Source organism: Moschus berezovskii, chromosome 6 (assembly GCF_049115385.1).
Source record: "Moschus berezovskii isolate FMDL1 chromosome 6, NW_MosBer_1.0, whole genome shotgun sequence".
NCBI lineage: Eukaryota > Metazoa > Chordata > Mammalia > Artiodactyla > Moschidae > Moschus > Moschus berezovskii.
The window spans coordinates 123,644,697-123,670,793 of record NC_142465.1 but is presented as its reverse complement, the minus strand read 5'-3'; the positions used below and the strand labels follow the sequence as shown (position 1 = coordinate 123,670,793).

At 47.2% G+C, this 26,097-nt stretch overlaps 3 protein-coding genes across 3 annotated transcripts in view; 1 reads left to right on the top strand and 2 right to left on the bottom strand.

Moving 5' to 3' along the window:
- The window catches only part of CPT1B (carnitine palmitoyltransferase 1B), a 36,425-nt gene extending 15,443 nt beyond the window's left edge, over positions 1–20,982 (top strand). The window contains exons 19-20 of the mRNA XM_088837604.1: positions 8,545–8,653; positions 20,810–20,982. Of these exons, the coding sequence (XP_088693730.1) occupies positions 8,545–8,653; positions 20,810–20,967 (267 nt within the window). The 3' untranslated portion in view covers positions 20,968–20,982. The remainder of the gene's footprint in view (positions 1–8,544; positions 8,654–20,809) is intronic.
- A 1,033-nt stretch (positions 20,983–22,015) lies between these two features.
- Positions 22,016–23,920, bottom strand: LOC129536168 (kelch domain-containing protein 7B). Its single transcript, XM_055394890.2, has one exon. The coding sequence runs from the start codon at positions 23,780–23,782 to the stop codon at positions 22,016–22,018; it is 1,767 nt and encodes a 588-aa protein (XP_055250865.2). The 5' UTR covers positions 23,783–23,920.
- LOC148777757 (uncharacterized) lies at positions 23,877–25,432 on the bottom strand. Its single transcript, XM_088837065.1, has 2 exons — positions 24,102–25,432; positions 23,877–24,057 (listed from the first exon to the last, which is right to left on the bottom strand). The coding sequence occupies exons 1-2, from the start codon at positions 25,430–25,432 to the stop codon at positions 23,877–23,879; spliced, it is 1,512 nt and encodes a 503-aa protein (XP_088693191.1).
- Between the last annotated feature and the right edge of the window lie 665 nt (positions 25,433–26,097).

Genomic DNA, 26,097 nt, shown 5'->3' with positions numbered 1-26,097 from the left:
CAGGCTCAGTAGCTGTGGCACATAGGCTTGCTTGCCCCTTGGCACGTGGAATCTTCCATGACCATTAATTGAACCCATGTCCCCTACATTGGCAGGCAAGCTCTTAACCACTGGACCACTAGGGAAGTCCAGTTGTCTGTCTCTCTTGACTAGAATGAAAACTCCATGAGGGCAAGTTATTATCTGTTTTGTTTGGTGAAATATTCCTAAGCACCTAAAACAATGTCTGATATTCAATAAATATGAATATTTTTTGACTACATGAATTAATTTTCCTCCTTTCCTTCTCTCTTCTGTTGGCTTCAGGTACACACTCCCCAGTTTCCTACATTTCTGACTGCTTATCAGAGCTTTTTATGGTCTTTTTTCCTCCTTAAGTGCTGATTTTTTGTTTGTTTGTTTTATTTGGCTGCACTGGACCATAGTTGCAGCATGTGGGATCTAGTTTCCTGACCAGGGATTGAACCCAGGCCCTCTGCGTTGGGAGTGTGAAATCTTAGCCACTGGACCACCAGGAAAGTCCCAGTGCTGATGTTTTTAAGGGTTTCTTCCTAGTCCATTTTCTCTTTTCCCTTTATATATTCACTGTGAATGATTTCATCTCTTCCCATGATTTAACCACCATCAATTCTTTTATTTTCAGCTTAACCTCTTCCTAGGATTCTAATCCTGTTTTTCAGGTGTTTGTTGAAGAGCTCCACTTGGATCCCTGATAAGCACCACACACTCAAGCTGTCCCAAATTGAACTCAGTAGCTTCTCCATCCCATCCCTTCACCTCCATTGCACCAGTCATCCTGATAGTCATTCTCAAAACTACCCACTGCATTGTCTGAGGCAACTGGGAGAAAATGTAGTGCTATGGAGCTCTATCTCCCAGACAAGACTAAGTTTCAATCTAACATTTCAAACAGTAGAATGATAAAAGCATGAAAGCAAGAGAGAGCATGATGTGTTCATCTTTCTCAATGATGTGGCTATGATGGCCTTTTTTTAGGAGAAGGCTTTGGTTAGAAACTGAGCAAGGACATTTGGCTGAATGACTATTGCAATTCATAGAATCTTGCTTTACAAGTTGCTTTTTACCAAACTGACTTCCTTGATGACAAGATGGTGTACTTAATTTTTTAATCCTTACTTTTCGTGGTACTGCTTGACATATGGTAGGTACCCAGATTTGCAAAATTATGTATTTAATATGACTGAAGCCTAGGATGTATATGAGGATGTGGCTCAGTACTGATAAGTGTGAGCTTTTATGACTTCAAAGGCATTATTTAAACCAAAAGTTTGCATGTTGTTGTTTGACTATTTGGAATGTTTGTGTGTTTGTTGTTGTCGTTCAGTTGCTGCGTTGTATCCGGCTCTGCACCCTTGTGGACTGTAGCACACCACGTTCTTCTGTCCACTGTCTCCTGGGATTTGCTCAAATTCATTCCGTGGAGTCAGTGATGCTGTCCAACCATCTCATCGTCTGTCACCCACTTCTCTTTCTGGCTTCAATCTTTCCCAGCATCAAGGTCTTTCTAATGAGTCGGCTCTTTGTATCAGGTGGCCAAAGTATTAGAGCTTCAGCTTCAACAGTCCTTCCAATGAATAGTCAGGGTTGATTTCCTTTAGAATTGACTAGTTTGATCTCCTTACAGTCCAAGGGACTCTCAAGAGTCTTCTCCAGCACCACAGTTCAAAAGCATCCATTTTTCAGCCCTCAGCCCTCTCTATGATCCAACTCTCGCATCCGTACATGACTAATGGAAAAACCATACTTTTGACTATACAGACTTTTGTCAGTAAAGTGCATGTTTACTTTGATTTTTTAAATTAATATTTATTTTTTAAAGTTACTAATCTAAAATTCTAGTCTTCCTTGAGTATTTAAGCTTAGTTTATAAATTTTACTCTAAATGAGATTATTTATTAGATTGTTTATTCTAAATAAGACTATCTTATTCTAAATTAATAGTTTAATGTTTTTGTTCCACTTGCAAACTTAAATTATAAACTTAATGTATCCTATTTCTTTAAATACCTCAATTTTCTTAATAATAAACTTTCCTACCTTCTTATATATTCTTATAAAAATCATAAATAAAACTCATAAATATGGTAAATCTCAAGTTCTCTTAAATGTCCTAGAACTCCTATAAACTTACTAAGATTTTGACTTAAAATTACAGCCATAGTCAGTTTCACATTTTAAACTTCAGTGACAAAGCTGACCAAATTCTCATAAACATTCAAATGCGTATAATATCAAAGAGTCATAGTACAGGTATCCCTTGCTTTGCAAAGTTCACTTTATACCACTTCGCTTTTATGAAAAACCTACAGCAGTACCTGTTTCACTAACAAAGAGAAATCTGAAGAGGATTTTCTCTTTTATGGGGGAAAAAAAAGGTGAAAAACAGAAGTAGCATCCAGAGTTTTGTTTTGCAATAAGTCATACAGAGGCAGTGTGCACGCCAAACAGAGAAAGTGGCCACGCCAAGCTCATTCCCGGGACTACACTCTGCTTCTCAGCACCGAGGCGCCACAGCTTTGAACTGTGTGAGCATCTATGCTTTATCTTGATTTATTCTGTGTATTTGTTAGCAAGATATGTCTTGAGATAATTGCGTCTTTGCCTTATGCCATTTTGGTTTATGAAAGGTTTTGTACAAACGCTCTACTTTTGCACAAGGAGGGAAGCCTGTAGTTTTATGTTTTTAATATTTCTTATTTTAATTTCCTTCCTTCACAGCTTTATAATTATTCACCCATATGATTTTTAGGGTTTCATTATCTTATACTTTTATTTATTTTTAAATTGAAGTATAATTGATTTACAATATCCTGTTAGTTTCAGGTGTACAGCATAGTGGTTCAATTTTATGTACATATATTTATATCCATTTTTAGATTGCTTTCCTTATAGATTATTACAAAATATTGAGGATCGTTCCCATTGTCTTATACTTTTTAGAGTTGTCTTTTCAGCTTGTTGAGACTTCATTATGACCAGAGGACACTGGCTGGGGTTCAGTAGCTCTCTGACAGTCTGCACTTGGCCTCCAGATCGTTACTGTCCTGTTTCTCCCACCTCTGTGGCCCCTCTTCCTCAGCCTTTTAGGCTGGTTCCTTTGCATCGCCCCAGTTTTGATGTCGAGCCGCTTCTCCGTCTGCGCTTTCCCCCTCGATCTCACGCGCTCTTCTGTCTTTAAGTGTCACCTGTGTGCTTATGACTCCACATCTCTGTCTCTCCCTTGAGTTCGTTTATTGAGCTGCCTACTCGGTATTCCCACTTGGATGCCTCATGAGCATCTTAAAATGTTCAAAACTGGATCATTTCTTTCCCGTGCAAACTAGCTTCTTCCAGTCTTACCCTATCTCTGTTAATGGTACCACCATTTCTGGCTGCCCAATCAAATGCCTCAGGATTGTCCCTAACTCCACAATGACTCATCAGCAAATCTTGTCCGCCCTCCCCCGGTCCTCCTTCACACTGCTTCCTTCAGTCCTGTGCTGGTCTGAGCTGTTATTATCTCAGTTCAGTTCAGTTCATTCGCTAAGTCATGTCCAGCTCTTTGTGACCCCATGGACTGCAGCAGCCAGGCTTCCTTGTCCATCACCAACTCCCACAGCCTGCTCAGACTCATGTCCATCAAGTCGATGATGCCATCCAACCATATCATCCTCTGTCATCCCCTTCTCCTCCTGCCTTCAAGTCTTTCCCAGAATCAGGGTCTTTTCAAATGAGTCAGTTCTTCACATCAGGTGACCAAAGTATTGGAGTTTCAGTTTCAGTATCAGTCCTTCTAATGAATAGTCAGGACTGATTTCCTTTAGGATGGACCAGTTGGATCTCCTTGCAGTCTAAGGGACTCTCAAGAATTTTCTTCAGCACCAGCACCATAGTTTGAAAGCATCAGTTCTTCGGCACTTAGCCTTGATTCAACTCTCACATCCATACATGACTACTGGAAAAACCATAGCTTTGACTAGACAGACCTTTGTTGGCAAAGTGATGTCTTTGCTTTTTAATATGCTGTCTAGGTTGGTCATAGCTTTTCTTCCAAGGAGCAAGCGTCTTTTAATTTCATGGCTGCAGTCACCACCTGCAGTGATTTTGGAGGCCAAGAAAATAAAGTCTCTCACTGTTTCCATTGTTTCCCCATGAACTGATGGGACTGGATGCCATGATCTTAGTTTTCTGAATGTTGAGTTTTAAGCCAACTATTTCACTCTCCTCTTTCACTTTCATCAAAAGGCTCTTTAGTTCTTCTTTGCTTTATGCCATAAGGGTGGTGTCATCTGCGTATCTGAGCTTCTCGATATTTCTCCCAGCAATCTTGATTCCAGCTTGTGCTTCATCCAGCCTGGCATTTCTCATGATGTACTCTGCATAGAAGTTAAATAAGCAGGGTGACAACATCGTACTCCTTTTCCAACTTGGAACCAGTCCATTGTTCCACGTCCGGTTCTAACTGTTGCTTCTTGACCTGCATACAGATTTCTCAGGAGGCAGGTCTGGTATTCCCATCTCTTTAAGAATTTTCCACAGTTTGTTGTGATCCACACAGTCAAAGGCTTTGGTGTAATTAATAAAGAAGTAGATGTTTTTCTGAAATCTCTTGCTTTTTCTATGATCCAGCAGAGGTTGGCAATTTGATCTCTGGTTCCTCTGCTTTTTCTAGATCCTGCTTGAACATCTGGAAGTTCACAGTTCGTGTATTGTTGAAGCCTGGCTTGGAGAATTTTGAGCATTACTTTGCTAGCATGTGAGATGAGTGTAATTGTGTGATAGTTTGAACATTCTTTGGCATGGTCCTTCTTTGGGATTAGAATGAAAGCTAACCTTTTCCAGTCCTGTGGCCACTGCTGAGTTTTCCAAATTTGCTGGCATATTGAGTGCAGCACTTTCACAGCATCATCTTTTAGGATTTGAACTAGCTCAACTGGAATTCCATCACCTCCACTAGCTTTTTTCATAGTGATGCTTCCTAAGGCCCACTTGACTTCTCATTCCAGGATGTCTGGCTCTAGGTGAGTGATCACTCCATCGTCATTATCTGGGTCATGAAGATCTTTTCTGTATAGTTCTGTGTATTCTTGCCACCTCTTCTTAATATCTTCTGCTTCTGTTCGGTCCATACCATTTCTGTCCTTTATTGAGCCCATCTTTGCATGAAACGTTCCCTTGGTATCTCTGATTTTCTTGAAGAGATCTCTAGTCTTTCCTATTCTATTGTTTCCCTCTATTTCTTTGCACTCATCACTGAGGAAGGCTTTCTTATCTCTGTGCTATTCTTTGGAACTCTGCATTCAGATGGGTATATCTTTCCTTTTCTCCTTTGCCTTTAACTTCTCTTTTCTCAGTTTCTCAGCTATTTGTAAGGCCTCCTCAGACAACCATTTCTCACCTCCATTATTCCAATGACTTCCTCCTAACTGGTCTCCCAGCCTCCACCCATGTGCATATAAACTGTTCTCAATCTAGTGATTTATTAACATGTAAATCAGATTATCAACCTCCAGGGCCCGATCTCACTCAAAGAAAAAGTCAAATCTTGGCCTATAAGGCCCACCTCAATTTTGCCCCACCATTTTTTGACCTTTTCTACTTACTGTTCACTTCACTCTGTCTATTCCAACTATACCACCCTAGTTGCTCTTCCTCCCACTCATCCAGTAGGCTCCTAGCTCAGGTCCTCCGTTTTTACTGTTTCCTGCCAGGGATGCACTTTCCCAGCGTATCCATATGACTCATCGTCCTTTCACTTCCTCCAGGTCTCCAGTCAAAATCACTTCAGGAAAGCCTTTCCCTGCACACTTACCTGAAGAGCAGTCACTGCTCTGCACATATTCTCTCCCACCTTCCATTTCTGGTTGGCTTTTTCTCTTTAGTTCTTATCCCTCCTTTTATTTATTTCACTTATTAATCTTGTTTATCGTTTCTTCTCCTCACTAGAATATAAATTCCACGAGACCAAGGATTTTAAAGTTTTGCTCAGCACTTTATCTTCAGAATCTAAAATAATGTTCAACAAATAACTGTTGAATGTATAGATAAAATAATATTAGTGAAACTTTATAGCTTAATGAATTGAGCAAGCAGTCCACACAACTTAGATATGAATTACGTCATTACTTATTTCTTTGCTTTCATGTAGGTTTTTGTAACCACCCACATGATAGAATTATTTCATTCTATTTTGTACTTACTTAGCTGTTTTGTAAGAAAACTATAGAGATTTTTCAACTTTCCAGAGTTTTGTGTTAGTTTTGTGGATAGTTTTCATTACATCTCTTATAAATACACAACTCTTATAAATTTTAAATAATATCTCATTAAATGTTGGGTCTCATAAGGCTTTCAGTTATTTGGCCACATCTTGGAACCAGATGAGAATAATGGCAGTGAGGAGTTAGATTATGAAGGATCTTACATCTATAGTAAAGAGGTTATATTTTATCCTGAAAGAAATAGGAGCTATTGAAGGGTTTCAAGCAATATGACATGGTTAGTTTTGCATGTTAAGAAAGGTCACTCTGGGGGTGAACTGGAAAATAGATTGGACATGAGGAAGCTGCAAGCAGGGAGACCAGTTACAATTCTAGGACAATAGTCCAAATGAAAGATGAAGAGGGCCTGTACCATTAGATCCAAGCTTTATATTTTCAGCTCCAGCCTGTCTCCTGAACTCCAGGCTATTGTATTCAACTGCCTATTTGTATCTCCAATTGGAGGCCTGGCTTCCCTCATAGCTCAGTTGGTAAAGAATCCGCCTGCAATGCAAGAGACCCAGGTTCCATTCCTGGGTTGGGAAGATCTCCTGGAGAAGGAAATGGCAATCCACTCCAGTATTCTTGCCTGGAAAATCCCATGGACAGAGGAGCCTGGTGGGCTAGAGTCCATGGACTCACAAGAGTAGGACACGACTGAGCATCCCACCCCCAATAGGCACCCCATAGTAGTAACATGTTCAAAATAGAACGCCTGGAAATTCCCTGATGGGCCAACAATTAAGACTCGGTACTCACCCTACAAGGGGCCTGGGTTCGTTTCCTGATTGAGGCACTAAGATCCCGCATGCAGCACTGTGCAGAAGCTCCCCCTCAAAAAAATAGAGCACCTGGTTTAACTTCTAATGAGGTCCACTGCTCCTCTGCTGGTCTTCCCCATTTCCATTAACAACACCACCATCTACCAAGTTGTTCTCATCAAATTTAGGGGTCATTTTAATTTCTCTCCTCCCATCACTTGCCCCTGAAAACTTTGACGTAAGTCCTCTACCCAATTCTGTTGGCTCATCTTCCACAACATAACCAGAACACTTCACTTCTCGGTATTGATAGTATCGCTGTCATCTCTAGACCCCTTTAGTGCTCTCTTGACTAATAGATCTTCCCACTCTCTCCTCCTGTTGACCTCCTGCAGCAGTCCATTTTCCAGACAGCAGCTAAAGTCTGCTGTTACCTTAAAACATAATCACATGATCCCCTGCCCCCTCAATCTCCAGCGGCTTTCCCTCACTCTCAGATCAAAGCAAAGTTCTTGACTACTTAGTTGATTTCATGTCCTATCACTCTTCTCCACAGCACCATTCTCTATTCCTTAAAACACACCAGGGCAGCTCTCACCTTTTCTTGAGCCATTCCCTCTGTCTAGAACTCCTCCCCTCAATCTTCAGAAGACAACTCCTTTTTCTCTTTCAAGTGGCAGCTCAAATGTCATTACATTAGAAAAGACTTCTTTGACTTTACAGGCTGAAGCATCACCCCTCTGAAAAGTCTTGTTTATTACACCATCCTTTATATTTTCTTTGAAGCAGTGACCACAAACTCAAGGTATCTTTATGAATCACTTAACTTGGCTATTTTCAGTCTCTCCCCTAGAATGGAAACTCCATGACGGCATCCTGTCTGTTTGAATCCTCAGACACACTACAGTGTCCCCATAACCGTAAGAGATGTCTGGCACCTAGTAGACACCCAGTAAAGCTGTAATCAATAGTGGATAATGAAGTGGGCCTCTGTTAAAGCAGCAGCCTTGGAGAACGGAAGGAAGGCACTGATAGAACAGACTTCAAAGAGCTGGATCAGGCTATGACCTCCACAAGAGCAGGTTCAGTTCAGTGGTGGCTTTCAAGCACAATCCTTCCTGACCCATGGATGATTTAATGTTTATTCCATGAAAAAATGAAATTGGTGAGTTTTAGTGACCTCTTAGGTCAGGAAGGGGCTTTGCTTGTGTCTCAGACAGTAAAGAATCCACCTGCAAAGGAGGAGACCAGGGTTCAGTCCCTGGGTCAGGAAGATCCCCTGAAGAAGGGAATGGCTACCCACTCCAGCATTCTTGCCTGGAGAATTCTATGGACAGAGGAGCCTGGTGGACTACAGTCCATGGGGTTGCAAAGAGTCAGATACAATTAACTCTTTAAGTCAGGAAGATAAGAGGAGTTAAAGACAACGTACGTTTTCTGGCTTGGGTACCGAGCTGTGAGTCGTGGAGCTGGAATTGAAACATGAGTCTGTCCCCTGCATCTTCTTTCTGTGTCCTCCCTAGATGGCTGACCCTGACCCTGGGGAGAGAAACTATGACAGCACACTGAAAATGCTGTCAGACCTGAATAAAGACCTGGAAAAGCTGTTGGAGGAGATGGAGAAAATCTCAGGTAGGGCGTTTTCCCAGGCAGGACACCTTCCTCCTTTCCAAGAGCTCAGCTCCTCCTTATATGTCCAAGCTCATATCAAATACCTCCACAATCAGGTCTTCCCTGACTACTTTTCAACTTCTTCACCATGTAACTACTATACCACAAGATTTTATACTAACCACTAATATTGCCTTGAATTGTTTTCTGATTATTTTTGTGTGTTTGGATCTTATTTCAGCAAATGGACTATTATCTTCTTGAGGGCAGAAATAGTAACTTCTTTTGTAACTGGGCACACAGTGCCATGAAGAACTAGTAAAGTGTTAGTCGCTCAGTCGTGTCTGACTCTTTGTAACACATTGGACTGTAGCCCACCAGGCTCCTCTGTCTGTGGGATTTCATGGGCAAGAATACTGGAGTGGATTGCCATTTCCTTCTCCAGAAGCAGCAATAGAATGGAACTAATTTCTCCATTTTTGGAAAAGAATGTTAGTCTGTTATTTTATTTAACGTGTTTCCACTAAGCAGTAGCTAGCAGTGGTAGTGATATGATTATAATTTCTTTAATTTGCTCTCTGCCAGTTCAGAGTATATGTAATTCTTAAAATTGTGTGATCCTGTTCAACTAGAGAAAATCACAATGTCAAACAAATTTTAGAATGCCCAAATACTCTACTTAAATGAAAACAAACTATTTTTAAAGACATTATTAGTTTTTAAGTAATCTCCACTTATTACAAGTCTTCAGAAAATTTCTACTTAAAAATGTTCTCAATTTTGTGCCTACATACTTGAAAGTTTTATATATACCTTTTTAAAAAGCTCTAGAATTCATTTTCCACTATAAGTTGTTTGATTCCTTCAATCTAATTAAATATTCTCTTATTTAACACCATTTACTGAGCACATGATCTTTGTTTTCTGAATGTTGAGCTTCAAGCCAACCTTTTCACTCTCCTCTTTCACTTTCATCAAGAGGCTTTTGAGTTCCTCTTCACTTTCTGCCATAAGGGTAGTGTCATCTGCATATCTGAGGTTATTGATATTTCTCCCAGCAATCTTGATTCCAGCTTGTGCTTCTTCCAGCCCAGCGTTCCTCATGATGTACTCTGCATATAAGTTAAATAAGCTGTGGACATGAGTTTGAGTGAACTCCGGGAGTTGGTGATGGACAGGGAAGCCTGGCGTGCTGTGATTCATGGGGTCGCGGAGAGTCGGACACGACTGAGCGACTGAACTGAACTGAACTGAGCACATATATGTGCTTTTCTAAAAATACAAAGTTGAAGAAAGATGCTCCTTCTTGACAAGTGAGTCGAGACCAGAAGCAGACATCAAGATGACTAATTATGTTTAAACATATAAATGTAAAGCACATTTTAACTTTATGGTAAAGCAAGTGCTAATAATGGTGTACACCAAGTCCTGGGGAAGGAGCAGAGAAGGAGAGGCAGACTTCTTGGGAAGCAAGTGAGGCTTTGAACAAAGCAGAGCATTAGAGAAGGAGCAGGGATTGGACACATGAGGTCGCCCTATGAGCAGAGAAGAGGGGCTGTCCAGGAAAAGAAAAAGTCGAGACGGTGTGCCCCTGAGGGAAAGATTGGCATATTCAGGAAGTCAGAGTAGCGCATGAGATTCACAAGGTGGCAGGCCAGAAAAGAAGAGACTGAAAGGTGGGAAGAAACATCTTTAATGCAATGCCAAGTTAAAGACGTTTACCTTTCTTACCTAAGTGATGGGGAGCCATTTGGAATTTCGAGGAAGTCAGATGCCTTTTAGAAAGGTAGCTCTGGTAACAGTGTGAGAGATGGTTCAGAAAGGAAAGACTGGGGCAGGAAGGCCAACTCGGCAGGTTTTCCAGAACTAAAGGCTGAAAAGGAGCCTTAGCACAAGCTTGGCACTGAGAACAAGAAGGAAATAACTGATTTCTGCGCTAGAATGTCTCATTGATTTGTAAGAGCTCTTTCTGTATTAACACTCTTAGGTACTTGTTCAAAATTGTAGGAAATATTTTTCCCAGTTTGTCATTTTCCTTTAATTTTGTATATGAAGCTTCAGTGAGCAGAAGTCTTATGTAGTAAAAATGTATAGATATTTTCCTTTCTGATTTATTCCCATTACTTCAATGCTTAGAAAATCTTTCCCTAATTCAAGATCAGTGAAACAGTCACTTATATTTTCCTCTACTTTGTGGTTTTAGTGGGTTTTTTTTTAACATTTAATTCTAAACTATCTGGTGTGCCAAGGGAACCATGCTTGTACTGCATTTTTATTTAGATTCACTAGAATCTCTCTTTTTGGCAAATATTCCAACAATAATTAAGGTGATAGATAAGTAAGTTATTCAGTTCAGTTCAGCCGCTCAGTCAGGTCCGACTCTCTGTGACCCCATGGACTGCAGCACACCAGGTTTCCCTGTCCATCACCAACTCCCAAAGCTTGCTCAAACTCATGTCCATCGAGTTGGTGATGCCATCCAACCATCTTATCCTCTGTCATCCCCTTCTCCTCCCGCCTTCAATCCTTCTCAGCATCAGGGTCTTTCCCAATGAGTCAGTTCTTCACATCAGGTTGCCAAAGTATTAGAGTTTCAGCTTCGGCATCAATCCTTCCAATGAATAGTCAGGACTGATTTCCTTTAGGACTGACTGGTTGGATCTCCTTGCAGTTCAAGGGACTCTCAAGAGTCTTCTCCAACACCACAGTTCAAAAGCATCAGTTTTTCAACACTCAGCTTTCTTTGTGGTCCAACTCTCACATCCATATGTGACTACTGGAAAAACCATAGCTTTGACTAGACGGGCCTTTGTTGTCAAAATAATGTGTCTGCTTTTTAATATGCTCTCTAGGTTGGTCATAGCTTTTCTTCCAAGGAGCAAGCATCTTTTAATTTCATGGCTGCAGTCACCATTTGCAGCAACTTTGGAGCCCAAAAAATAAAGTTTGCCACTGTTTCCATTGTTTTCCCATCTATTTGCCATGAAATGATGGTACCAAATGCCATGATCTTCATTTTTTGAGTGTTGAGTTTTAAGCCAGCTTTTTCACTCTCCTCTTTCACCTTCATCAGGAGGCTCTTTAGTTCTTCTTCACTTTCTGCCATAAGGGTGATGTCATCTGCATATCTGAAGTTACTGATATTTCTCCCTGCAGTCTTGACTCCAGCGTGTGGCTCATCCAGCCCAGCATTTTGCATGATATACTCTGCATGGAAGTTAAATAAGCAGAGTGACCACATACAGCCTTGATGTACTCCTTTCCCAATTTGGAAACAGTCTGTTGTTCCATGTTCAGTTCTAACTTTGCTTCTTGACCTGGATACAGATTTCTCAGGAGGCAGGTAAGGTGGTCTGGTATTCCAAGCTCTTTAAGAATTTTACACAGTTTGTTCTTATCCACACAAAGGCTTTGGCTTAAGTTATTAAGAATAATAAGTAAGTTGATATTACTAAGGTAATAGGGTTGTATTAAAAAAAAGTGCTCTCTCACCTTAGACATGAGGTTGACAGGTATTTATATTGAAACAAGTCAGAGAAAAAACAGCTTTGATGACTTTTAAAATTTGTCTTTGAAATTTTCTAAGTAAAAACTGAAATTGTCTGATACATGCAACTATTGAATTCAAGCAGCTGCACTTCTTGGAAGGCTTTTGTGCTTTCTTTCTCACAGAAAGGAAACAAATGTAGCCTGCATCTTACTTGGCATGAAGGAGATTTCTGTTGTGCATGACTCCACACCCCTCCCTTTAGTGCTTTTCCACATCACGTTCCTTGAACTGGTATAAGGTACATTATTTTCCCTTTAGGTTATTCTTTCCTTCATTTTAGTTTCACATATTTTCCTCTTTTTATAACCCTACTTGTATATAAATATTCTGCACAGTTGTCTAATTTAGGGGGCAATCAAATCTTATAAAAACTTTCTTTAGCAATTTATCAGCTGATAAAGGTATTTTTTATCAACATATAAGCAACCACAGATTAAATAGTATTAAAATGTTTTGTAAAGTTTACCTTTTGTAGTTTCTTAAAGTAAATAATTTGTCCTTGGGCCCATGGATTCAAATCTAATAGTTGAGAGCACTAAAATATTTTTCTACCTGAAGTGTAAGCAACAGAACTATTTTGTCATACTGTCCCTAGGACAGGTTAAGATAAATACTGTTGAAAGAAGTAACATGATTTTAGACCAGGATGAATCTCACAACCTTACCCTTTAGGTTAAATTTAAAATGAAGCCCAACACATAAGTCTTTAGCCTCTGTTGACCCTGGGAAGGCTCTTGCCCAATTTTTCTAGTGACCACACAGGCCAAGTAAAATCACCAAAGAAGCAATCATCAACTATCAAAAGCACCAACCAGCAAATAAATGTAAATGTGCATATTTATATAAATATATATGCATATTTTAAACAATATTAAAAAGACAAATCCTCTTGACGTCAAGGCTTAAAGTTTCTCTTTCTGTTCTCTTTAAGTCAAATCATGACCTAGGATAAATTTCCCAGTACAAGTTTAGTTGTACGCTTTATGAGAGTGAGCCCTGAGAATGTAAAATTTCTCAGGTAGGAAGAGAGATTCTAACTTGGTTTCCCACCCCTGCCCCAAATCTATCCCGTCCTATCCTATTAGTTGAGAAGCGATTTCTTTATTACTCATGAAGTTTTTTTACATATAGCAGGGCAGAGTTAGCTAACTTGTTAGGTTTTTGGTTTATCACACTAGTTTCATTATTATTAATCAGTAAGTTCCCCCTTCATTATTCTTTCTTTTTTTTTTTTTAACTTTTTCTCACTTGTTTATTCTCCAGATGAATAGTCGATTCATTTAATATTTTATTTGGAATTGTGTTAAACCTATACACTAATATGAAAAGAATGATATCTTTTAAAAAAATACTTATTTGGCTGAGTCGGGTCGTAGTTGCAGCATGCAGGATCTTTCACTGTGACACATAGACTCTTCCCTGTGGCCTGAGGGCTCTCTAGTTGGGTGGCCCACGGGCTCCAGTAGTTGCAGCTCAAGGGTTTAGTTGCCTTGCAGTGTATGGAATCTTAATTCTCTGACCAGAGATTGAACCTGTGTCCCCTGCATTGGAAGAAGGCCTCTTAACCACTGAATGACTAGGGAAGCCCTGAATAAGACGTTTTTAACATTAAGTATTCTCAGGTAAGCTTCCGTTATGGCTAAGCTGGTAAGGAATCCTCCTGCAATGCGGGAGACCTGGGTTCGATCCCTGGGTTGGGAAGATCCCCTGGAGAAGGGAAAGTCTACCCACTCCAGTGTTCTGGCCTGGAGAATTCCACGGACTGTATAGTCCATGGGGTCGCAAAGAGTCGGACATGACTGAGCAACTTTAACTTCACGTCACTTCATTCTCAGGTAGAAATGTGGTATTTCTAATTATTCAAATATTCTTTAACATGTCTCAAAGGATTTTGCAATATTTTTCTCCAGATTTCTTGCCTTCAAGTTTTATTTTTCTAGTTTTATTGAGATATAATTGATGTGTAATATTGTATACAATATTTAGGTTGTATAACATACGAGGTACCAGAGGATATGTTTATTTGTTCAAACAACAAAAACACATCTGTAGCAGCACCTGTGACTGGTGTCACCTCCTGATTGAGTTTACACAAATCCACTGTCATTCTCTCTAAGATTTGTCTTCTGTCCAGGCCAGATGGGCAAGTGGCATGAAACTGTGCTGGGAACTACCTCCTGTGTCTTTCCAGTTGTTACTGTAGAATAATCTCTGCAGTCCCTTCAGGAGTGCGGTGTGGCTTTCAGTTTACTACTTTCACAGGTAGAGGCAGTTCTAGTCACCTCCACTTGGTCTTTCCTGCCAAATAACCCTCACCCTGTGGATTAGGGAATGAATGTGGGGATTCTCACAGTTGTTGAGTATGTATATTTCAATTATGCATCCTGGAACTGGGGAAATGACCACAGTATGGGTTCAGACACCCACTGAGCCCACTGTGAGCTAGAACTCCATGGGTAACCGGGCCTCCATCTGCTGACTGGTGAACCACTATGCTGGTGGCAATGCTTTGGGTCCCCAGGAATTTGTGTCAGTTCAGAGCCAGTATCTAGGAATCCCCAGAAGATCTGATTACTTTCCTTTCCCCAAAGTGCAGTCTTCAGCCATACCTTTGTGGGGTCCCTGTTCCAGAAGCTGATGATCATGTAAAGAAGAAAAATAACTGAGCAAGTAGTTACAGCAGATTTTGATAAGTGTTAAAATGAAAGGCAAAGGAGTAAAAGAAAGATACACCCATCTGAATGCAGAGTTCCAAAGAGTACCAAGGAGAGATAAGAAAGTCTTCCTAAATGATCAAAGCAAAGAAATAGAGGAAAACTATAGAATGGAAAAGATGAGATCTCTTCAAGAAGATTAGAGAAGAAAATAATAGCAAATGAAGCAACTGATAAAGGATTAATCTCCAAAATATACAAGCAGCTCCTGCAGCTCAATTCCAGAAAAATAAATGACCCAATCAAAAAATGGGCCAAAGAACTAAACAGACATTTCTCCAAAGAAGACATAAAGATGGCTAACAAACACATGAAAAAATGCTCAACATCCCTCATAATCAGAGAGATGCAAATCAAAACCACGATGAGATACCATTTCACACCAGTCAGAATGGCTGCTATCCAAAAATCTACATGCAATAAATGCTGGAGAGGATGTGGAGAGAAGGGAACCCTCTTACACTGTTGGTGGGAATGCAAACTAGTACAACCACTATGGAGAACAGTGTGGAGATTCCTCAAAAAACTGGAAATAAAACTGCCATATGATCCAGCAATCGCACTCCTGGGCATACACACCGAAGAAACCAGAATTGAAAGAGACACATGTACTCCAGTGTTCATTGCAGCACTGTTTATAATAGCCAGGACATGGAAGCAACCTAGATGTCCATCTGCAGACGAATGGATAAGAAAGCTATGGTACATATACACAATGGAATATTATTCAGCCATTAAAAAGAATACATTTGAATCAGTTCTAATGAGGTGGATGAAACTGGAGCCTATTATACAGAGTGAAGTAAGCCAGAAAGAAAAACACCAATACAGTATACTAACGCATATATATGGAATTTAGAGAGATGCAAATGATAACCCTGTATACGAGACAGCAAAAGAGACACAGATGTATAGAACAGTCTTTGGGACTCTGTGGGAGAGGGTGAGGGTGGGATGATTTGGGAGAATGGCATTGAAACATGTATGTTGTTATATGTGAAACGAATCACCAGTTCAGGATCGATGCATGTTATAGGATGCTCGGGGCTGGCGTGCAGGGATGACCCAGAGGGAGGATAAAGGGAGGAGGGAGGTGGGAGGGGGGGTTCAGGAGGGGGAATTCATGTACACCTGGGGCGAATTCATGTCAACATATGGCAAAACCAACCAATATAATATTGTAAAATAATTTGCCTCCAATAAAAAATAAATTAATTAAAAAAATAAAATAACCTAGAAAATTAAAAAAATAAAATAACCTAGAAAATTTAAAAAAAAAAAAGAGATACCAAGGCAACATTTCGTGCAAAGATGGGCTCAATAAAGGACAGAAATGGTATGGACTGGGCAGAAGCAGAAGATATTAAGAAGAGGTGGCAAGAGTACGCAGAATTGTACAGAAAAGATCTTCATGACCCAGATAATCACGATGGTGTGATCACTCACCTGGAGCCAGACATCCTGGACTGTGAAGTCAAGCGGGCCTTAGGAAGCATCACTACAAGCAAAGTTAGTGGAAGTGATGGAATTCCAGTTGAGCTCTTTCAAATCCTAAAAGATGATGCTGTGAAAGTGCTGCACTCAATATGCCAGCAAATTTGGAAAACTCAGCAGTAGCCACAAGACTGGAAAAGGTTAGTTTTCATTCTAATCCCAAAGAAGGACAATGCCAAAGAATGTTCAGACTATTGCACAATTGCACTCATCTCACACTCTAGCAAAGTAATGCTCAAAATTCTCCAAGCCAGGCTTCAAGAGTACATGAACTGTGAACTTCCAGATGTTCAAGCAGGATTTAGAAAAGGCAAAGAAACCAGAGATCAAATTGCTAACATCTGTTGGATCATAGAAAAAGCCAGGGAATTCCAGAAAAACATCTATTTCTGCTTTATTCATTACACCAAAGCCTTTGACTGTGTAGATCGCAACAAACTCTGGAACATTCTTCAACAGATGAGAATACCAGACCACCTCACCTGCCTCCTGAGAAATCTGTATGCAGATCAAGAAACAACAGTTAGAACCAGATGTGGAACAAAAGAATGGTTCCAAATTGGGAAAGGAGTGCGTCAAGTCTGTATCTTGTCACCCTGCTTATTTAACTTCTATGCAGAGTACAGCCTGTGAAATGCTGGGCTGGTTGAAGTACAAGCTGGACTCAGGACTGCAGGGAGAAATATCAATAACCTCAGATATGCAGATAACACCACCCTTATTGTAGAAAACGAAGAGGAACTGAAGAGCTTCTTGATGAAAGTGAAAGAGGAGAGTGAAAAAGCTGGCTTAAAATTCAGCATTCAAAAAACTAAAATCATAGCATCTGGTCCCATCACTTCATGGCAAACAGATGGGGAAACAACGGAAACAGTGACAGATTTTATTTTTTTGGGCTCCAAAATCACTGCAGATAGTGACTGCAGCCATGAAATTAAAACGCTTGCTCCCTCGAAGAAAATCTATGACCAACCTAGACAGCATGTTAAAAAGCAGAGACATTACTTTGCCAACAAAGGTCCATCTAGTCAAAGCTATGGTTTTTCCAGTGGTCATGTATGGATGTGAGAGTCGGACCACAAAGAAAGCTGACCATCAAAGAATTGATGCTTTTGAACTGTGGTGTTGGAGAAGACTCTTGAGGGTCCCTTGGACTGCAAGGAGATCCAACCAGTCAATCCTAAAAAAAAAAAAAATCAGTCCTGAATATTCATTGGAAGGACTGATGCTGAGGCTGAAGCTTCAATACTTTGGCCCCCTGATGCAAAGAACTGACTCACTGAAAAAGACCCTGATTCTGGGAGAGATTGAAGGCAGGAGGAGAAGGGGACGACAGAGGATGAGATGGTTGGATGGCATCACCGACTCAAGGGACATGAGTTTGACCAGGCTCTGGGAGTTGGTGATGGACAGGGAAGCCTGGTGCGCTGCAGTCCATGAGGTTGCAAAGAGTCCTACACGACTGAGTGACTGAACTGAACTGAACCAGAGATAGGACTGTGGTTTTGCTACTGCGCTGGCCTTATCAAAAGCCCTCTGGGAGGGCCTGCCCTCACTCCCTGGTCTAAAATAGGCTTTTCCAACCTCATTTCTCTGTCACAATACACGCTGCTTGTTTCCTTCACAGTTCCTTTCGCAAGGTGTGACTGTCTGGTGTGTGTATCATCTGTCTCCTCCCACTGCAATGGTATCGATGCTCCGGGGCGGGCATGCACCCGTCCTGTACAGACGCTGTATCGCAGGGCTGCCTTCGTGAACCGCCAGCACAGAGCCGGCACTCAGCAGACGCCAAGTGGGCGGAGGCCCGGGGGACACGCGCCCCTGAGGAGCCGGGTGGTTGTGCGTCCTTCCTGCACTGTGCCGCTTCTCCCTTGGGCCCGACTGCAGACAGCGGCGCAGCGCGCTATTCTCACCGAGCTGCCTTTTCTGAAGTGTGTTTGCTACTGTCCCGCCAGCTTTCTTTTACCAGCGATTACAGTTGTAGACACAGGAGAATATCTTCGTACTTTTAAATTTTTATTTATTTATTTGGCTATGCTGGGTCTTAGTTTCAGCACGCAGGATCTTTAGTCTAGGCATAGCATGTGGGATCTAGTGCCTTGATCAGGGATCTAACCTGGGCCGCCTACATTGGGAGTGTGGAGTCTTAGCCTCTGGACCACTGGGAAAGTCCCTGTTTGTATTTAAAGTAGGGATGTTGTCAAGGACATTTTCAACTATATTACAAACCTCTCATGAAATATACCTATAGGAAAATTCTTTCTTAAGATAAAAGTGTCATAAACAATGGGTTTGTTTTTATTTTACGCTCACCGAATCTTTCTAAAAAGTAATTTTCAGTATTCTGTTTTTTAAAAGGCTTTTATTTGTTTTTAGCTGTACTGGGTCTTCACTGCTGTGCGTTGGCTCTCTCTGGTTGTGGCAGGCAGGGGCGACTCTTGTTGCAGTGCGCGCACTTTTCATTGTGGTGCCTTCCCTTGTTGCAGAGACAGGCTGGGTGCGGAGGCTTCAGAACTGCAGCACATGGGCTCAGTGTGGAGGCTCTAGACGCAGGATCACTGGTTGTGGCACACAAACTTTGCTGTCCCAAGACACGGGGACTCTCCCCAGAGCAGGGCTCAAACCCTGCATTGGCAGGTGGGTTCTCACCCACTGCACTACCAAGGAAGTCCCATCACTAAACCTTGTAACTGAGCAAGATTCCTTCTCTGCTTTGGCCTCAGGAAACAGGGCTATAATCTCAGCTGCTGTGTAGGTCTGTATGATATTCTTTTCTGTGAGCTATTTTTTGTTTTGTTTTACCCACCCTAGTTCTCTGTCCTGAATACCTCAGTTATTTATTTTATAGTAGGAGCTGCTCCTTTCTTGAGCAGTTAATGTGTGCGCAGCAGCTTGCATACCTCATCCATTTAATCTTCACAGCAAGCTGTGAGATCCGGGCGTTGTCCGACCTCGACATGTGAGGAGACGAGGCTAGTAGTTTAAATCTCTGACTCCAGGTCACTCAGCCAGTGAGCAGAGAGCCTTGGCCTCAGGTCCATGCTCCACCTGCTGTCCAGGTGGCTGACATGATGGTCTGCAAGCTTCCTGCACAGAATTACCCAGGATGCTCGTTACGATGCAGGTTCCTGGGCGCCATTCCCAGCCCACTGCATGAGAACCTCTTTGAGCCTTGAGCAGGCCCGGCTGTCTACACTGAACAGGTGTGCCAAGTGACTCTTGCTGCCAGAAGTTGGAGGGTCCCTGTGCTGGCAGACAGTCACATGCCCTCTGTCTGCTGAGGCACACTGCATGCATCTCCTCTAACACTGCTTCCCTAACCACACAGATGCCACTTGCTGTAAAACTTCCAAGTCTGTCACACTGCTGACCTGTTTTGTGTGTAGACATACATGTGCATTTGTCATTAATCATCTGCCTATCTTTTGTTTTCTTTTGGCAGCACCATACAGCTTGCAGGATCGTAGTTCCCTGACCAGGGGTTGAACTTGCACCCTCGGCAGTGAAAGTACAGAGTCCTAACCACTGAACTGTCAGGGAATTCCCTGCCTGTCTCTTCTTTGGTTAATTTCCTGAAACATATAGTTTCCCAAAGTATCCAGCATTTTTAGCCCAGCCAGAAGTTCTAAGGGGATGTGTTTGCTGCACACAGAGATGACCCTCTTATTCATAGACCTAAAGGGGAGAACCACACGAGTGGAGGGCTGTGCTCAGAGGGAAGGGGTGAGGTGGGGTTTCTGCACACAGCACTGGATTCGTACAGGAAGCGCAGGTTCACCTACAGGCCAGGGGCACTGCCCTGAAGTTGCTCTCAGAGGGAAAGAAAGTTGGTCAGTCCAGTGGTGAGCAACCAAGGACACCTAACATGAACTTGCAAACCTTCCCAAAAGGAACAGCCCCGGGGTTGGCCTTAATGAAAGCAGAGGGGTGCCCTGGTGGCGGCGAGCAGGCATCCCAGGCCTATGAGCATGAGGAAGCCTGAGGCTCAGGCCTCGTGGGATGGGGGTGTCAGCCCTGCCTGAGCATGTGAGCTTGGGTGGAGGAGCGCTTCTCGGGAGCCACCCTGAAGCCACTAGCTGTGAGCTCAGATGGGCACGGACCTGTAGCTAACCTTTCCGAACCTTTCACGTCAGACTGCCATCCAGCCTTTTAGTGTTGTGGGCTGGTGTCTTCCAAAGTTAAGACTTGGTGAGATTAGGGAAGGTTCATTGCTGCTCTGTGTAGACAGAAGATTTAATATGGGTTGTTATGAGCCCTCTAACACATGGCCGACCCGCTTTCTCTCCTTAGAGTAATTGGGTGGCTCAGCGTGTCCTGTCCCAGAATGCCAGGCATGAGCAGAGGCACCCAGCCCTCTCCAGGGGGCCCAGCGGTGCAGCCGCCCCTGTGGCCTGACCAGGGCCTGTCTGACTGTTGCAGTGCAGGCCACGTGGATGGCCTACGACATGGTGGTGATGCGCACCAACCCCGCGCTGGCGGAGTCCATGCGGCGGCTGGAGGATGCCTTCCTCAACTGCAAGGAGGAGATGGAGAAGAACTGGCAGGAGCTGCTCAGTGAGACCAAGCGCACGCAGTAGGCCCTCAGGCAGAGCAGCAGCGACCAGCTCATGGCCTGGGCAGAGCTTGTTTCTCAATAAACTTACTTTCAAGCACCTCAGGGTCCTCTCTGTCTCGCCCAGCTGCGTTCGCGCCCTGAGAACAGCACGTGAGGCGGGCGAGACGCAGACGCTCCGATGAAGCGGAAGGGCTCAGTGCCCGTGGCACCGAACCGAGAACAAGCAGCCAGACAGGTGCGGCACGGCAGTACCCAGACGGCTTTATTTGCCCCCCACAGTGAGCGCCCAAGCGGGCGGGGAGAACGTCGGCTACTCGATGTGCGTCTGGGGCACTGTGCTGGGCACTCGGGCATGCCCTTACGTTCTCACAGCCCCATTTCAGACAAGAAGAACCATGGTACATGTGTCATCCGATACACACAGCTAATGAGGGGCTGGTGGCAAGGGGGGCAGGCTCCTGCTGAGCCACAGGGAAAGACCGCACCTCGCTGCAGAGGGGTATGAGCTGAGTGGTCCTGGCCGGCCTGGGCCAGGGTCTGGGCAGGGGTTACAGCCAGCAGGACACTCACAGACAAGGGTTCTCAGCCCTTGAGGTCAATCAGACAAAAGAGGGCTTCAGAGCTGTTCCAGGATAGAACCAGCCAGACTCCGGAGGCCTCAGGCCGGGTAGAAAGTCCCAGAGACAAGGATGCTTTCCTGGGGACTCCTCTGGCACCCCCTTGAGTGCTCCTTGCCTGGCCGGGAGGTCAGGCAGTGGGTGTTACTGTGAGAAGGGCTCTGCCTGGAGGACGGATGTGTGAGCGGGCTGAGGCCGGGGGCAGCCAGGGAAGGATTAAACAGGAAGCAGCTTGGGTCCCGTGGGAGGTAAGATGCCAGCAACCAGCCCCCAGGTGCTGAGGGGGAGAAGGCACAGAGGAAGCGGGGCTGGAAGGGGGAGTCAGGAGGCTCATTAGAACAGAAAAGGAAAGTCGTCCCAGGAACAACAGCAGAACGTTCTGCACCGCAGCCTCCTCCCAGGGCGCCTCCCGCCTGTCTGACCCGCCCCAGGGTCTCCCGGGAGAGCAGCCAGTCAGAGGGCAGTCTGCAGTGGGCCCCCCGCAGGCAGAGTCAGGGTGAACGGGCAGAGGACCCCTTTGGTCCCCAGGGGGAAAGGCTGGAGCTCCTTGGCCTGGAACTGGGCAGTCCCCTCGGAGACGGTGAAGGTGGCTGTGACCTCGTGGTTGAGGCAGTAGATCGTGTTGCCCAGCACAGCGCAGCGCAGCGGGGCGGGGTTGGGCAGGGGCAAGGAGGCGGCCCGGCTCCAGGAGCTTGTCACGGTGTTGTAGCGCATCACCGCGGCGCCCACGCCCCGCAAAAGGTCAAAGCGGTACAGGAAGCCCCCCAGAGCCACCATGTCGCTGGACCGCCGGTGGCTGGCACTGTAGGGGCACTCATCCCACGCATCCTTCGTGGGACTGTACCTGAGCAGGCGGTAGAAGAGATGGCCCCCGGTGACGTAGATGTCCCCCTGGCAGGCCACAGCTTCGTGAGCCACGGGGAAGGTGCCCGCGGGGAGGGGCGCGCGGGAGGCCCAGGCGTCCGCGCGCGGGTCGTAGCGCTCCATGCTGTACAGACACTCGCCCCCGACGGCGTAGAGCAGCCCGTCCAGCGCCACTAGTTTGAGCTGGGCACGCGCCTGCTGCATGGGCCGCACCTGGCTCCAGATGTTGGTCAGAGGGTTGTAGCAGAACACCTCGTTGGAGCAGACAGCCTCGGCGCCAGACCCACGGATGCCCCCCGCCAGGAACAGGTAGTTGTGCAGAGTGCAGAGGCCGCAGCCGCGCAGCGGGGCCTCCTGGGGCACCTTGGTCAGGGGCCGCCAGGCGTTCTCTCCGGGGTGGAACACGTGCAGGTATGCGGGGGGAGGCGGGGCCGCGGGCCCCGCGGCGAGAGCCTCCGCCGCAGAGGAGTCCCCTGTGAGCCCAGAGCGGCTCACGCCGTGGAGGCCCGGCAGCACCAGGGCCCCCAGCACCGCCGGGCCCCTGCTGGCGCGCAGGCTCACGATGCGCTCGCGGTCAGCCCCGCTCAGCTGCCGGCGGAGGCTCGGGTCTCTCAGCACGTGCAACAGATTGTCGCTCATCCAGGCGTAGGCCTCCTGGGCCAGGCCAGGGTCCCCGTGCTGCTGGGCAAAGGCCAGTGTCTCCAGGCAACTGCCCAGGTCCAGCCATCGCGGCAGAGCCACTGGGGAGGCCCTGGACTTTCGGGGCCCCTCCTCCACCTCCCAGTCTCCCGGCCTCTGCAGAAACACCTTGAGTTTCCGGGCCTCCTCCTGCTTCTCCGCGAGGCCCTGCCCGCGGCCTGAAGGGCGGGGCTCGGGCCTGGCCCCGGGCGCTGGTCCTTGGTGCTGCCCTGGGGCCGCTGGGCTGGCCTCCTGCCTGGGGCTCTGGGACATTTCACACAAGCTGCGTTTTCGGGGCCGCGGGACTGGCTGGGGGTCCTGCCTTGTAGCCGGGGAGGGTGAAGAGCCAGGCTGGGTCTGCTCCGGGGGTGGCAAGGGGGCCAAGGGCTCTGTGGCTCCCCGCAGCAGCGAATCCGGATGTTTCTCCTCGGTTCTGTCCCCTCTTGAGCCTGAGGAGGGGCCTGCAGCGGCAGCCCCCTCAGTATCAGCGCGACTCTGCTGTGGCCGGGCTCCAGCCTCCTCCAGGCCCCCTGGACCCGCCCTTGTGGCCAGCCCCTCTGCGCCATGCCTGGCCTCCTCTGGGGGAGCAGCTGGATGGCTGGGGCCCTCCAGAGTGGCACTCGGGGCTCTCCCTTGGGGCCTCTCTGGCCTGGGGAAGGGGTGACTCCTGAGAACCATCGAAATAAGGTTTCCCCAGCTGGTTGAGAGCTGCCCCTGCTGATGGTCCTTGCAGAGAACCACACTGGGCTCCCGAGATGCAAGCCTTGATCCACTAGCAGGCGCGGGGGCAGCGGATGGTGCTGGAGGAGGGGCACCTGTCGGGGGGGCAGCGGTCGGCGCTGGGGAAGAGGACCCCGCAGCAGGACTCTGGCTCACTCCGAGGGGCAAACAGTCTGAAGGAGAAGAGATCGGAGGAATCGGGGCTCCAGGTACGAGACCGGAGCTGGCCTGCGCTGCGGGTGGGGACCCCGGAGGTGGGAGGGGTTTAGGGCTGCACGGCAGGGTCGTGGCTGAGGGGCTCGGGGAGGAGATGCAGCTGCAAATGTCTGCAGAACCACAGGCCAGCTGGCCTCGCAGGGACCTTCTCCCTTCTCTAATGCCGTGGCCCCCTTGCTCCTCTGTCCCTCCAGGCCCTGAACTGAAGAAAGCGTGATCTCCAGAGCCGTTATCCCCAGCCTGTCCCACAGGGCAGACCTCTGTGGTCCTCTGCACTAGGGACACGAGGGGGCGTCCCCCCTGCGGCCCCTCTGGTGATAGGCTCATAGGGCCCGGGGCCTGGCTGAAGCTTCCAGTGATCAGGACCTCCCTCCTCACCCAGGGCCAGCCTTCCATGGAGGCTGGGGACCCCTGAGACTCCCTGGGGGCCAGGGTTGCAGCCTCCTTGTTCTCACCGGCTGTGGCTCCCGAGTCCAGAGCTAGGCCTCGGGCGGCTTGGGGGCGGTTCTTCCCAAGCCCCCTCTCTGAGACACCCATCAAGGGCCTAGTCTGCAGGCTGCGCAATGGGGGCGGCTCCTGGGGGAACAGGAGCCCCTGGGAGCCTGTGGACAGGCTGCTGGCTGCACCCACAGCATCCCACACACTCACCACAGAGCCCAGAGACAGGGCGTCCAGCTGTGGCCGGCGACAGCCGCTCCATCCCCACCGGCTGCCCGGGCTCTGCCCCCTTGAGGCAGGTGAGCCCGGCCTTTGTTGCCAGGGGCGGCTGTCCCGTCCCACCCTGCGGGTGGAGGCCTTGCCTCGGACACCCCCTGCCTCCCCCCGCACCTCCATTTCTCTGCCAGGACCCCGGAGGGTGAAGTGTATCAGGAGGGGTGCAGATGACCCTTCAGCTTTGTTCCCACCCGGGAGAGCAGAGCCTGACCTGCAAGCCTCCTTCCCTTTACGTCGGAGGGTTTCAGGGGGTCCCAAGGCCCCTCCACTGGCCCCCTCCCCCGCTGGCGTCTTAAGGGGAGGAGAGGCTGCCGCAGCCAGACCGCCGCTGCCCAGGGGCTCCTGATCCTGGGCGCCGGCTGCAGCTGGACTCCCCTGGCCACGTCCTGGAGGGCCTGGCTGTCCCTGCGCTGAGCCGTGACACTCAGCAGCGCCACTGACCTTGTGCTCCGGGGGCAGGGCTGGCCCAGCTGCTCCCACCTGCGCAGGCCGGAGGGCTGTGGACGCCGGTCCCGCCGCCTCCTGGTCCTGCGCGGAGCCAAACCAGTGCAGCGCCAGCGCCGTGGCGGCCACCACGGCCAGGGCCAGCAAGGTCAGCGCGGCGCCCTCCCAGTCTTCCTCCGCGTCCCCGTCCCAACCCCAGGCGAGGCCGCCAGCCTCTGAGGCGCTCCGGGCCATGGTCTGGGCCGCCGACCCGGCGAGAGGCGCCGGGCAGTAGGCTGGGAGCTGCGTGCTGCGCAACACTCGGGCCTCAGGTTGGGTTTGTCCCGGGTGCCGCGCAGACGGGCCCGCGACGTGCCCCGCCCAGAGGGCTGCCCGGCTAAGGAGGCTGTGCCCGCAGGCGCGCCGCAGACCCGGGAGGGTGGGCCTCTGTCGAGCGGGAGTCAACACAACCCCGCGCAGCTCCAGCTCCGGGAGCTCGGGCCTCCCCGCCCCCGCCCTTCCTCTTTCTGCGGGTCCAGGGGCGGATGGCAGTGCCGGTCAGCACCAGCCCCGGCAGCCCAGCCACGCGTTCTGCCCAACAGACCCTCACCCCGGGTCCCTCCGCTGGGCTCGGGCTAGTCTCGGGGGCTCTGCCAGGGAAGAGTTACCCACAGGGAGATGTTATCTATAGCTGCAGCAACACGATGAGGCCCGGATGAAGTTACCAGAAACCCGAGGAGACCGTTCCACTCTGGAGGGGTGGGGGGCCTCTCCCCGAGGAAAAGGATGGGGTGGGGGTCCTGACCCCCCGAGCTCCGTCCGCTTGCAGATGGTCTGCGGGGACGGACGCAGGCGTGAAGCCGTGGCCCTGCTCCTGGGGACAGGGGTACTCGGGAGAGTGGCTCTCGGTTCCCTCCATC